Raw genomic sequence first — 13,844 nt, forward strand, 5'->3', positions numbered from 1 at the left:
TGAGGAATTACAAAAACGCTTGATTTATGTCCCTTTACCACTCCTTTACTGAACAGTCCACACTGGGGAAGTGTCCTCTAAACTTTAAATATACTGTATTACAATCAAAGTGAAGGTATACTTCTCATCTTGCAAAGTAAAGATCATCTGTGCTATGACTAAACTTTTTTAAAAACTGCCTGTCTGCACATTCTATAATTATTTAGGAAGGACTGTCATTCTACCTCTGTGGCTCTCTGTCTGGACTGAGCTACCACAGCTTCCCTATATAACAAGGTACAGAGAACGACAGGAAGCTCACCTAATCTGTGAAGTCTAAGGAGAGATGAGCTGCCCTCTGAACCTTAAACCTGGCAGTGGAGAAAATTGTCTATGTCAGCAAGAGCCCTGGGCCCCCATAGAGGTGTGCTTCTATTTGGCATACCAATGATAACTTCCTAGGATTAAGGGAGGTGCTGATTTTGAACTTCTTTATTCCACAGTCTGAATAAAATCCACATGAATTCTAGAAATGAGCCCCCATGATAAATAAACTGCATGGGGGCAGTAAAAAAGTTGGATAAGTCTCACCATGACAGACAGGACTGTGAAAACAAAGTATGTGACTAAAAATCAAAATAAGGTATACTGCAGAAGGCTGTTTTATTTCTTATTGTTTTCTTTTCCATATACATGTACTTTTCAAAAATTAGAGGGTGAAAAAAGTTTCCCTCTGTTGGTCAAGTTGGTTGTCTTTAGACTAAGCACTATAAAAAAAAACATTGTAACAATTCTGTAAGCAGAATGCAGATCTTATGGTTAGAAATCACCCAAAATAACTTAGAAATAATAACTTAGAAATAAACTTAGAAATAAAACCTATAAGATGTTTTTTTTTATACTGTAATGTTTTCTAGGGTTGAGTATATAACCCTGACTTGGAGCAAGCCACTAGTAGATCAGGTAGACTTTCCCTCTCCAAGATAGGGGGAGTTGCTAACTCAAGTCGAGGTCTTTTGGGTCTTGAGGTCTTGTTCACAAACAATGGGAAAATGCAACGGGAGATTTAAAAATCTGCTGCAGCTGTATTGTTGTTTATTACAGTGATGATGTCCGTTATTACCATTACCCTCTTGAAGGAATGTTGCAAGTATATCCTACTAGTTGGATGCCTAACGGATGGCCCAGGACATGCTGGGGAATCTGTTTATTTATTTTTATTTTATTTTATTTGCTAATACAGACAGAGGGCTTCTGAGAATGTATAAGCTATCATTATAGAGGAGAAGCCTAGCTTTTTAAATAACCAGGTAAGATTCCAAAGGAGGCCGTCCTTTGACATCCACACTACTGTTTTTCTTACCTCTGTTTTCTCGTTGATAACATGATTAACTATGCACAGCTACAAGTAGTTGATCATGTGTCATCTCAATAGCAATTGTTGGTTGATTTGATGTGCCATGATCTTGGGAGGTAATGCCTCGCCTGAATTACTTTATTAGACATAGTTTTGGTTCTTTGATGTAGGGTGAATGTGGCCTTGTCTTTACGAAAACCTCATCAGACTCTAAAACACCAGGGGAGACTGTTTTTGCAGCAGAGCACTGTTGAAAAATTGTTTTTAATGGATGCTTAGCCTAAAAGTTTTGGGTCTAGCACCCCTAGTGGCTAAAAGTTCCAGTGTTGCTCCTCACATTCATAAAGGCCATAGAAAGAGCATTAACTGCAAACACACTACCCTGGGAGTGGATGAGCTAATACTTTACTGTCATGCTCTCAATATAACTACCTTTTATAGAACAAAGTAGGGCTGAATTGTTAAAAGAATACCAATATAAAATCTCTGCAGGATAGCGATTTCCAACCCTGGTCCTCAGGGACCACTGGTTTGCATGTTTTAGGTGTCTCTATGCTACCACTCACCAGACTGAAATGACAGGGTTACAAACAGACACCTTTAGCACATGATGGCATGCTGATGAGGCCATATGATGATTTGAATCAGGTCTGTTGAAACAGTGTCAGATCTAAAACATGCAGGATAGTGGTCCCTGAGGACCAGAGTTTGCAACCACTGATCTATGAGACATGACAAACATGCAGAAAGGGCTGTGTTGGTACAAAAACCAAACATAGCAATCTGCCCCAATGAAATAGGTGTATCATTGCATCATGCTTTTAAAAAAACCCTTTCAAGGATAAGGAATTTAATCACAGGATTTGGGGATATATAGAACAATAGATAATTGAAACAAATATTTTAAAATATCAAGAGTTGTAATTCTGCGGCATTCATCAAAGTGTTTAGACAAAAGCTAATGTATGTGTTTGGATGAAGACTAAAATCTGATGCAAATCTATATTTGCAGAGGTTCTAAGTCGAGGTTTGGAAGAGCCTTCCTAAACATATTGTAAAACAAATTTGGATAACATTTGTCAGTTCCTTCTACAAAGCTTGTAAAGACTATCCAAAAACCTAAAAAAAACTAAAAGGTGTAACTAGAAACTTTCAAATTCAGGGCTCTGATATTATCGCAAACCTTTAATCTTTTCTTCTAGGAATAGCATTTTGAAACCATAAGGACAGTATTTCTGCAGTTTCATAATTTTGCAATATTTTGTTGTAGTCGATCCAAACAACCCAAGTAAACACTGATGTCTGTGGCTGGCCATTAACAAAAATGTGAAAAGGTTTGAGGGCTAATAATAAAAATCTTTTATTACATTTTTGCAGGGAAGCAGAGCCTGTTATTAATCAAATACTTTTGTTTGACAAAAAAAAAAGGCTGTCCATCAAAAGCAAGTTAAAATGCCATATCCCAGAGTAAGAGCGGCTGGGAGACATCAGGAAAGTCAAACAAGGATAAAAATTGGAGTGCCAAAGCGAGGCATATTCTATAAACACTGCTCTTCCTGCTGTGCCGCTATCTAACACCTCCTTCATTTCTTTTGTTTTCACTCCATTGCTCCAGGCTGACAGGCCTCTCTTAGGCCCACTGCTTCAGAAACAGCTGTACCTATTTCTCACCAATTAGCCAGTAGGAGTGTGCAGAAATGTTCCGTCTTATACAGAAAATCTAGCCATAACCTAAAATGTGATAAGGTGTTACAGTGGAACAAAATCCATTACATGCTGACGTACAGTACCAAAAGGAGGACTCGCAGACACATTCTCTAATTTGCTGTATATTTACGAGAAGCTGTAGCGTATACTGGGAGCTGAACTCCATTTAATGAGAGCAGAGATGCAGCCAACCAAATCAAAAGTGGTCATGTCATTAGGAAACCAACAGCAAATTATTTTGATTAGAGCCGCCGGCTTAATAGCAGCCCAAGTTGATGAATAAAGCAGAGTTTTTTAAAACAAAAGAAAAAAAAAAACCCAAAAAAACAGAGTGATGATGCAGTCCAGCCTCATCTTCTTCAACTTTCAGATTAATTATGCAGGGTGTGAACATGCAAGATTTACAATGTTTGTCATTGCCTTTAGGGGACGGCCATGGCTCTATAAGAAAGGTAGTTTAGAGCAGAAGCAAGGTGTTGTCAAATCTTTACCCACATGTTTTAAACGAGATTAAAAGTTATTTATCTAGTGCTTAAATTCTCACAAAAATCGGTTTGTTTAAATGTTGCATTTACTAAGTTTGGAGCTAAAGCTTTGCTATAATATAGACTTAATTTTGCTGGATAAGTAGAAGGGAGAATTAAAAAACATGACTCGATAATTGGTGCACGACATGATAAAGCTGTTAACTTAAATGATTTTTTTTCTTTTTTTTCGGCTCTGTCATACTTAAAGTGCCCAGAGTCGTACCCATAAAAATGAGATCCTGAACAAAGCACACCAGATGCCAGTATAGTTTTTACCGAAGGTATAATATGTTTTCCTCCTTCCTCAGAGACAAACACCAGATGATGGAATGTCCAGCAGGGACATCTTCTTCTGTTGCTACATCGGTGAATACAAATGAATACCTGGACATGCATCATCATCTGCCTTCAGAATTTGGCAGCTAAAAAAGAAGTCGATGCTTCACTTTGCACATAAATGTATTTTTTTAAAGGGTGAATACTAAAAATCATTGCAGAGTAGATATCCTCTTTTTTAGTTTAAGTTTTATTCAGACTTTTTTGGGCATCATCTCTATGACTTCTTCTATTGTAACATATGACATAAACATGAATATATTGACCTGATCTTCAAAGAGTCTATAACGCTTTTATTGACTAGAGACTGAAATGTTTGCACGTAATCATCTTGTACTGAGAACTAATAATTGTTTTACAATGCTGGGCCAGATGCTCTTGGAGATTATAAAATCACAATTTAAGTAAAGAGTGGAAATAGGTATAGGGGAAGCAGGTCCTAAGCATTCTGATGCAACATTTTGTAACTTCACATCATCCATGCTCTTCTGTGGTTATTATAGCCCAGTGTGAGACAACAACGGCGTTCTTCTGCAATTTATATTTGCCATATTCTTATGACAAATGTCTTCCAACTCATTCAATATGAGAATAAATAAGCTAAGTTCAAGGAAGATGTATTCCCTGAAATTCACTTATTTCACCATTTTTCAGCTTTTAGATATCTTTTACTATTTTTTTTTTTTTTTTTCTAAAACTGCAATTAGAGTTGAATGAGTCCTTCTGCTGGGTTTGGGATTGTACCCTTGTTATAAATGGCTCAAATTTGGTGCAATTTTAAAACAAGCAGTTTAAAGGAAATGGAAACATCATCAATCAGGTGCCAGATAATCCAGTCACCTCTCTATGCACCAAAAAGACAAACAAAAGTCAGATCAGATGGATCAAAAGTACAAAACAGGTAATTATATGAATACTATGATACTTTGGAAGCATTTTTATCCATTGTTTCTAATTACTTGTGTAAAACAGATTTTGTCCTCCTTCAACCGTTTAATGATCAAATAATTTAGATCTTTCAGGACAAGGTGGTGTCTAAAAGTTATTCATAGAGTAGTACTATATATTACAATAACATAGGGTAAATATAGCTGATATTTTAAGTTATAAGTTCTTTTAAACAATCTGTTCAGTAGAAATTGGCAGGGAAACTTTTAAATAACTCAAATATTTTTTGTGAACTACTTCTTCTTACTTTTTACAAAAAAATGAATACTTTGAAATGGCCATATGAGTTTAGATTATTTACAAATGTATTACTTTTTAAAATATATTTTACGGTGTTTATGAAACATTGATCTCTAATAAAATATATTATGATTTTGTAAAGAGAGCATAATTTTCTTGGACAGCTATTGAAGTGTAATGGAGATACGGTTGGAGATACTGGAAACTAAAGAGTAAACAAATAAATGGATGAAAACAAGACCTGTAGGTCTCAGATGAGAAAGTTAGAATGCTCTCTGCTAGCTGACAAATCCTTGAATAGCATCCCAAATAGGAGGCTGCTTAAAAAAATCTATATGACTATTAGCTTAGCTTTAGAAAAAGATGCCTTGTTTAACTTGTTAATCCCTGAACACTGGCTTGGCTGCGAAACAGGTATGATTTAAACTCAACATTCAGGTTTGCAATTACACTAAATCCATTTAATGTATTTTCCATGTAAATACAGAAGCCCTTTATCAGTGACGGAGACAAGCTTTCAGGCGTCTACAGCCTAACAGTAGATCCAGTCTAAACTGGACATTATGGACGTAATAGTACTGTATATGGGGCACATTTATAATGCAGGTCTACAAAATATATATATATATTTATTGTCTACATTTTTTTTTCAAATAACATAATGCCACTTATCTTTTGCAAATTAATGTTCCCATTTAGCTATGATGTCATAATCATACTTGAAGTTAAGGACATTTCTAATTCTAATGAATTTTTATAGGTTTTAACATTAAATCAATCCATGGCTTTCTAAAGCTTCACTGTTAATCTACCATTTCTGCTTCTAATGCTTTTTTACAATCAATAGTAGGTATCTTCTTTATTTCAAGTTTTAATTTAACCAATTTAAGCTCACCTGCAATTTTGCAGAAATGCAGTACTTCAAGCCTTGTGTTCTTTGTTGTTTTTTTTGCCTCTGTGCATGATTGCAATTTATCATGTGTAGCTCTGAGAGACGATATGATTTTACTTTGTGCTTACCCCATGAGAGGATCCAGGGCTATTCCTTTTGGATTCAGCAGGTCCAGTTGAAGTATTGTAACACATGTGTCTCCAGCATGATTGCAAACAAATATTTTGTCAGAGACACGGTCAACAAAATAGAAGTTTCCCGTCAACCAATCAATGGCCATCTGTTCCAGATCTGCAAAGGGTATATAAAGGAACAGTGAGTCATTCTGCAAATAAAATGAATTACTATGAAAACAACATTCTCTGAAAAGCATGCAGGCACAAGCAAAACCTCTGGGAAGGAAACAAATCTTATCTTGGAGACATTGTGCAGAAGCTGATTTTTGGTATCTGTTTATTTATTCAGCTATGTAACAGATCAGTAGTTTTGATTTATAAAAGGGAGTAAAATATTTATTCTATTTGAAATTAAAACTTAAAATGCATATCACACAGAAATGCAAGTTAGTTCTTAAAAGTTTTCTCTATTTGCAAACTCAAAAGTGCCTATAATCATTGTTTAGGAAATCACTGTGTGAGCCTATTGATCTTTGTCTTTGTCTGACAAACTTGTGGCACCTGTGAGAAAGTAATCCAGCCCAGGATGATTGGAACATGGTTTTGGCTCTGCAACAGCATTTCCATTTTACTACTAGATCAATGCCCAGGGATAGGACAAAATAAAGGATAGGAATAACCTTGGCGGTCCGGAAGCAAAATACTTCTAAATGAAATCTTTGTAATTTATTTATATGAACACTCATTTTCAGAGCAGATTTTATTAAGCATAAGATAACAAATATTTAAGTACATTTAAGGGATATTCCATAATCCATATTCCCTGAATAATTCAATAATTGGTCTTAACAAAAACCTTGATATCATGAGCTACCATGCTTCAAGGTCTACAAAGAGTTCTGTGTCTTAATTTAGAAAGTGTCCAGACCAAAACAAATCAGTCTTGCTTTACTGCGTAACAAAAAAAAAAAAATGTTGCACTTATTTCTATTTAAGTCAGTAAATACTGCTGGATAATTGGAACCTCTTTAAGCTGATGTGATTAAAAAAAGAAAAACTACAATGCATGTTTGTCTTTTTAATAGCTTTGCTTTGCAAAGGAGTCTTCTCCCTGTTATCGTCCTAAATAATAAATGTAGATTTCATTATCCTAGAGATGATGATTGGCTGAGTCATCTCCATTTCACCTATTCTTTGTTCCATTGCCTTTTTCTTTTTTTTTTTCTTGACATTCATGTTATGGTTTATGCCTTAAAGAAGAGTTTAAAGCGACATTTTCTAAAATTATTTATGCCTCTCCAAAATGTAAAATCTGTATTCTAATCAAATTATACTGCACTTGTGAGCAACTTTAGATTTTACTCAGATTCCTGGAAAGAAATGCACATTAGCCATTATGTTCAACAACGGCCACCTCCATCTTCTAAGACACACATTAGTTTTAAACCTGTTTTTTAGAATGAATGACCATAAATAAATACTACATTATTATTACCTCAGAGTAATAATACCTCAGAGAAACTTATCTTGCAGGTAGAAATTTACCTTTTTGCAAATATATTGACTGATCTGATAAGTGTAATAAAACTGTTATTTAGAACCAAACTATATTTTTGCAGCACTGTTTTGATTGCAGCTTTATGTTCATTACAGTTTTCATTTATTGATTTCTTAATCTATTTACTTAATATTACTAGCTTTTTTAAATTGTGTATAGCACTTTGACCAACTAAGCTGCATCTCTAAGTGCTATACAATTAAACTGAGTTGAGTTGAAAAATGTCAAGCACTTTCCCTTAAATGACAGGCATTCAGTCTTAGGATTACTATTTTGGATATGATTTGAACAACATATCCAATCTGCTTAGAATTGAGCACGGCTACAGATAATTCTGAACCTGAAAATATTTCATCACATGCAGATACTTCAATTCTTACACTGTCAACAAAAATAAAATGCATAATTAGCTGCATTCATGTGAATTATATTAAATGTTGATGTATGCTTCCAATGATCTGTATGGAAAAGGATTTCTGAAGTGGCGATGCTTTGTCGCCTGCAGGCAGGAGTTAAAGCTGTAGGATGAAAGCGAATCCCAGAACTGCTTAGGCTAACCTGTCCTAAACTTACAGATAATGAGGAGCTAGAGGAGCCTCGCAGGTAAGAGTGGGGGAGAAGAGAAAGTGGAAGCAAAAATAATATTCAGCTGATGTGTGAGAAGGCATTTTTATTGTATACCACAGCTGAAAGAAAATGCAATTTTGTCCTTTTTTCATCTAAAGGAGAGAGAATGGTGAGTTAAATCAATCACTAAATTGGAAGCAAGAAAGGACTATCTAACAGTGAGAGCTGTGAACTAAAGAAAAAAAAAAAAAGCAACCTACGCTGTATACTTCGCTGTGTTTTAATTTCCAGTTCTCCTGTAAATCTGCGCAGATTCCTTGTTCCGGCGCAGCGCAGTTGCCCAGAGGACTCAGTAGACAGTGCCCAGCATATCCTTTCCTGGCTGTGCTGGAAATCCAATGCCAGTGTTCCATTTACACTTAGGGACCTCAGGGGCTGAAGACCCGTTCCATTTAGATGGGTGACGACAATACGATGTGAGCCACCAATAAGAAGCACTGGATGACTGTCGCCAGGGTCTAAAACAAAAGGGAAAAAAAAAGAAACTTGTTTATTTATTGCAGGGGAACAGTTTTTGCTCAGAAGCTGCATCAGAAGACAAGCTTGTGTCCTGTCTCTAAAATCATCACACAGATGCCTGGTTATTTTTCCACAGCCCAGTGGACTTTGATGGGCTTCAGTGACTTTCTCTGTATCATAATAATCCTCTCGGAGAGCTGTGCAGTTTATGGATTTTATACATAAATATATAAAATACAGATTTTGATGTCTGATTAAGTAAAAGAAAATCTGCTTCTCAGGTGCTATAAACATGCCCATTGCTTTACTAAAGGTTAAAATTTGACTGGTTTAAAAAGCAGTTTTGTGATGGCAAATTCAAATCTGGCCTTTTGATTAATTTTTGTTTCTTATTTACTGAAGATTTTTTCTTCTCGTGTCACTAAAAGTTTGTTTTGGGTTTTTCTCGTAATTTCTGACATCAGCTGCCGATGGTATCCTTGGTATAGCAGTTGAAAGCTGTTGCTTTGCACCACAGTTGTTTCTATTTTCCTCAGGACATTCTAAATGATTTAACTGGCCAATGTTTGTGCAATGACTCTGATTGATTTTTCCATCTTTTCTCAGCTTCACAGCTACTTGTTTTTCATCCACAGACAGCTTGCTGGTTTCCATTTAACTGTGCTGTCTGCACAGCCAAAAACCCAACAGAGTATACGACTATTTAATGTTTAAATAATTAGGGTAATAAAATACACCTAAACAAATCCAAAACAACAACAATTCGTAAACCTTAATCACATTTCTTAATACATAAGGCGAAGGAAAGTTTTCAGTTTTATCAAAAACAATCCTATATTTGACATTGTGCAAAAAGCCTATGAAAAAATATACATAAATAAAATAAATGTTGGTCTTTTGTCTCATGTTAATATCTTTTATGTCAAATTCAGAAGTTGTTGTTTGCAGGAAAATAAAGAAACAGCAGCACTATTCTGGAGGCATACTGACTAAATGAGCTTTATGATCAAGTTATAGAGTGATAACACACAATTTAATACTAAAACATTAGAACAATAACAGAACGATTGAATTTCAGGGGTAATTTTCCCAAATAAATAATTACATATGCAGCAGATACAACTTCAAGGTAAAACTAAATTCAATTTAGCAGTGAAAACATGGACATTTATAATACATTTAAGGCCAAAAATTGGGACTGTTAAACCCAAGGTCTGCCTAAGTGTTCTGGGAATTTGCAAATAAACCTAAGAGCTCAACATGCCCCAGTTATTGTGTTAAATGTCAAAGTTCATGGCAGTACAAGTAGGACATATGAAACTGTAAGACAGGCTTGCCATTGGAAGGTCTTTCTTGTATAAAAACAGAGAAAAACAAATGATAATGTCTGATCAAATTACATTTTCAAAAGAGCATGTATATTAAACAGAATACATTTTAAACAACTTGCAAAGATGAAGATAAAGAGAATTTTTTTTAAGCCTAATGTTTCACTCCATGTTTAAAGAAATTCAAACTCAGCATATAAGCATAAACCCTGTAAGCACACTGTTACGTACAGAGGTGCAAATCATTTTGCTTGGTTTGCAGTCATATGACCTAGTTATATTAAAGTTTAAGCCAACCATAAGTCAGTCATTTAGAGCACAGGATGAATGTGACTCATATTTCATCAGTAAATCTGGTCAAAACTAACCCAGTCAAATTTCATACATTAACATGGTTAAAATTGTGTTGCAGAAAAGTAGAACAGTGATGCATTAATACTTCAGGCAATTCTTATTGACCTGCTGCAATGATGCAAAGACTGAGAGACTGATAAAGTAATGCAAAAAAGGATTACTTAACGTATCGCTCCTAATAGGGGTTCTACATTTTATCAAATCAACCAACTGCAGGACCTTCAAAGAAACGAATAAGGAGCATGACATAATGTGGAACAAAAAATGTTGCATGAACAAAACTTGGGGCAGATCTACAACAATTAGCTATGCAAAGATGACATGTCTGATAGAATTGAACTGCCCCATTAAAATTCACAGTTGGTCATTTGAACCTCATCTCCATATGTATTATGGTCCACATGCAAAAAACATGTTTGCACCACTACTTTGGTGATTTTTCACATGCAAATCCCTCTGCAACTAATATGAAGATCAGCTTTGCACCTGCTAGCATGTTTTAATACACACAAAACTTTTGGAGATTGGGGCCTTAATTTCTTCTCATTGGTGTGAAGACAGTTATAAAGAGCCAATGATGCAAATCAATAGCCCTGTGTGCTCTTTACTAGCAATGACTTCTGGGCTTGTTCATGATTAGAAACAGAAAGCCCAGCCTGCTACAGTAAAATCTAGTTGAATGGACACAGTTGTTTGTGCATGTATTTCCAATGTATTTGTTTAAAAAAGCCTGTGTTTTGCTTATGGTTAAAAAACAGCAATATTTTGTATGAAATATCTAGTTACAAATACATGTCTGAGATAGCTCTAACTGTGGATAAACAACTTTACAAGTTCCTCTTTGATTTAAAAATTGTATCAAATCCTTTCATACTGCTATAGAAAACATTTTTTTTCAAATATGAAAAAAATTATGTCTGTGCATTTAGCTGTTCATGATTATTTCATCACATGGTGTGTGATTGCTGTAATTTATTATCAAGGTATATGAAAGAATTCAGACTCAGTAGGAGTAGCCATTCATTCTTTTTTTTTCAGGATTGAAGTGAGTGCTGATTTATTCTGTTCCTGCCTTTATAATTTACTTTACAAACTCGACTGTTGGATATCCATAATTTGAAAACCAGCATTTATTCTTTTTCTCCTTTATGTGTAGAAAATTTCTGATGTTTGTTAAAAATGAATATATAGTTCATTGGTAAATTTATGATTCAATCAACAGCCCATCTGGCAGACAAATCCTTATTTACTGTAAATCTCCCATCTTAAAAATGACAAAAAAATAAAAGGAAAAACTAATGAGACTCAGAAACCACAAGTAGGAAGAAACAACTTAGGTGGGAGTGGGTGGACTTTTTCCCCACCCTAAACCTCCTACCACAGAACATGGTGGTAAAAGGGAAATAAGCTGCTTTTATGGGTTTAATTGACCGTGCGGATTCTCTGACATCAGGTTCACCCTCTTAAAAAGGACCCTATTTATCCCAATCTCCCACACAAGTTCAAGTCAAGGGCTGCTCTCCTAATACACGCAATAAATCAGAATGTCGGGTCACATAACTGCTAGTGCATGACTCAGATGCAGTTTTTCTAAGATACGGGTACGCTCAGACATTTTGATGAAGGTCTGTTGAAATTTGCCATAATTTACCGTATATAGTATAGTATTTTCTCTTTAAAAAATACATGAATAAAGAGCCAAATGAAATGAATGGCAGCAGTTATACTCCTTTTTTCCAATTAATGTAGGCTTTGAACAGTATCTTGCAAAAGTAATTACACCCCATTAAACAGTTTCTATAATTTTTTTCCTTTTATTACAATTACACATTTTAACATATTTAATTTTTTTTGTGTGTAATATTCCGACTCCAAGTTGCCCAGATTTACAGTATGTAACAGCCTCAGTATTAAGGAATGTTCAATATTTTGCACATATAAGAATGTCAAAAGTATGGTGGGCATCTGTATAACCATCTTTTTTGCAGAAACACCTTTTACTGAAATTATAACTGCAGGTTGCAGAAGAAAAACGTTTAGTGGTGAGTCATCACCAGGTTTACATATGAAGAGGCTGAAATGTTTCCCCATTCTTCTCTGCAAAGTAACTTAGTCTGATTGGACTAGTTCAGTGAATTTCAATTTTCCATTCTTGATGTAGATTTCCAGGTAGATTTATGGCTAAGTTTTAGGTGAGATATTTATTGTTACTCTGGCTATATGTTAAAGGTTGTGTTTCTGCTGGAAGATGCACTTCTACCCTTACCCTGTTTTTAAAACTCATTCATGGCCTTATGTCTGAATTATAACATACATCCCCCTAGTACAATGCTGCAACTGTGTTGATGGTCTACAAAGCTATATTTTGGATATTAGTTTTTTTTTTATTCCAAACAGTTTTGCAGATGGAAAGAAAAAATCTGTTTTGGACTCAACTGATCAGAGTACCTTGTGTTTTATGCTTAGTCCACAACATTTCAAAAGCTGATTCTAAGGGTTATTTTTCTGTAGCAGATTTCTTCTTAGCACCAATCCTTCAGGGTAATACTTAAATCTTGAACTATTATATTATTTCAATCACAGGTGTTGCCAATCACACATTTATTTTTGTTTTCACAAACCACCACATCTTTTAGAGGAATTGTGTTAGAGTGAGAGACAAAAATATATATCTGAGCTGTAGATTCAATGTTATTCAGCCAGTCTATCGTGATACTCCCAGTGTTATCATGCCAATTTTGTAACTGCCTTCTCTAGATGATGGATTGAACAGCTTGGGGTGTATATTAACCTAATATAACCTTTATAAACTAACCAAGCTTTAAATATTGTCACAACTATATTCATAACTGTCTGAAGTTTACTCTTAATGATACTGTTCAGAAAATTTTGTTAACTTTGCATTATTGGTTAGTTCAGCTTCAAACTATATAATCTCTCCAGCCTGTCACCCTGTTTAGCTGTGAGACAGCTTTAGATGGAAGCATTCGCTGCGCTGCTTTGTCCGTAACTGAATCTAAAGACAATAGAGTTGTGCCAGTTTTTCTATGTTGTTTTTCTCCTATAGCTTTGGACTTAGCTTTTACAATGACTAACTGTATTTGCCGTCTTTCATCCTTTTAACTTAAAAAAGCTCTGACCTCAACTTTCTTTTCTGGATAGAGACACATATTATGTAGCCTGACGTAGTCCGACTCAATTCTAGTCAGAATATGAGTCTGATACTGCTCCATAGAGCTGTAATTATGGGGCGTGTTTCGAACGAACCAGGAAAAAAAATGCCTCTGCACTCGATTGGATAGACCTACAACCAATAAGAGCAACGGAGTGCGTGACGTATGTTAAGCGAGGCATAGTTGTTGTCCACAAAAATCAAAGCGTGCAGTTGCACGCCTATAATAAGAAGATGAGACTTG

General features: G+C 35.2%; 1 protein-coding gene across 1 annotated transcript in view; it reads right to left on the reverse strand.

Annotated features, from left to right (window-relative positions):
- The window catches only part of lrp1b (LDL receptor related protein 1B), a gene marked incomplete at its 5' end in the record, with an annotated part of 277,806 nt that overhangs the window by 200,549 nt on the left and 63,413 nt on the right, over positions 1-13,844 (reverse strand). Inside the window, 2 exons of the mRNA XM_015391547.1 lie at positions 6,115-6,277; positions 8,488-8,745. Of these exons, the coding sequence (XP_015247033.1) occupies positions 6,115-6,277; positions 8,488-8,745 (421 nt within the window). The remainder of the gene's footprint in view (positions 1-6,114; positions 6,278-8,487; positions 8,746-13,844) is intronic.

The sequence above is a fragment of the Cyprinodon variegatus genome, unplaced genomic scaffold (assembly GCF_000732505.1).
Source record: "Cyprinodon variegatus isolate N-32 unplaced genomic scaffold, C_variegatus-1.0 Scaffold546, whole genome shotgun sequence".
NCBI classification, from domain to species: Eukaryota; Metazoa; Chordata; class Actinopteri; order Cyprinodontiformes; family Cyprinodontidae; genus Cyprinodon; species Cyprinodon variegatus.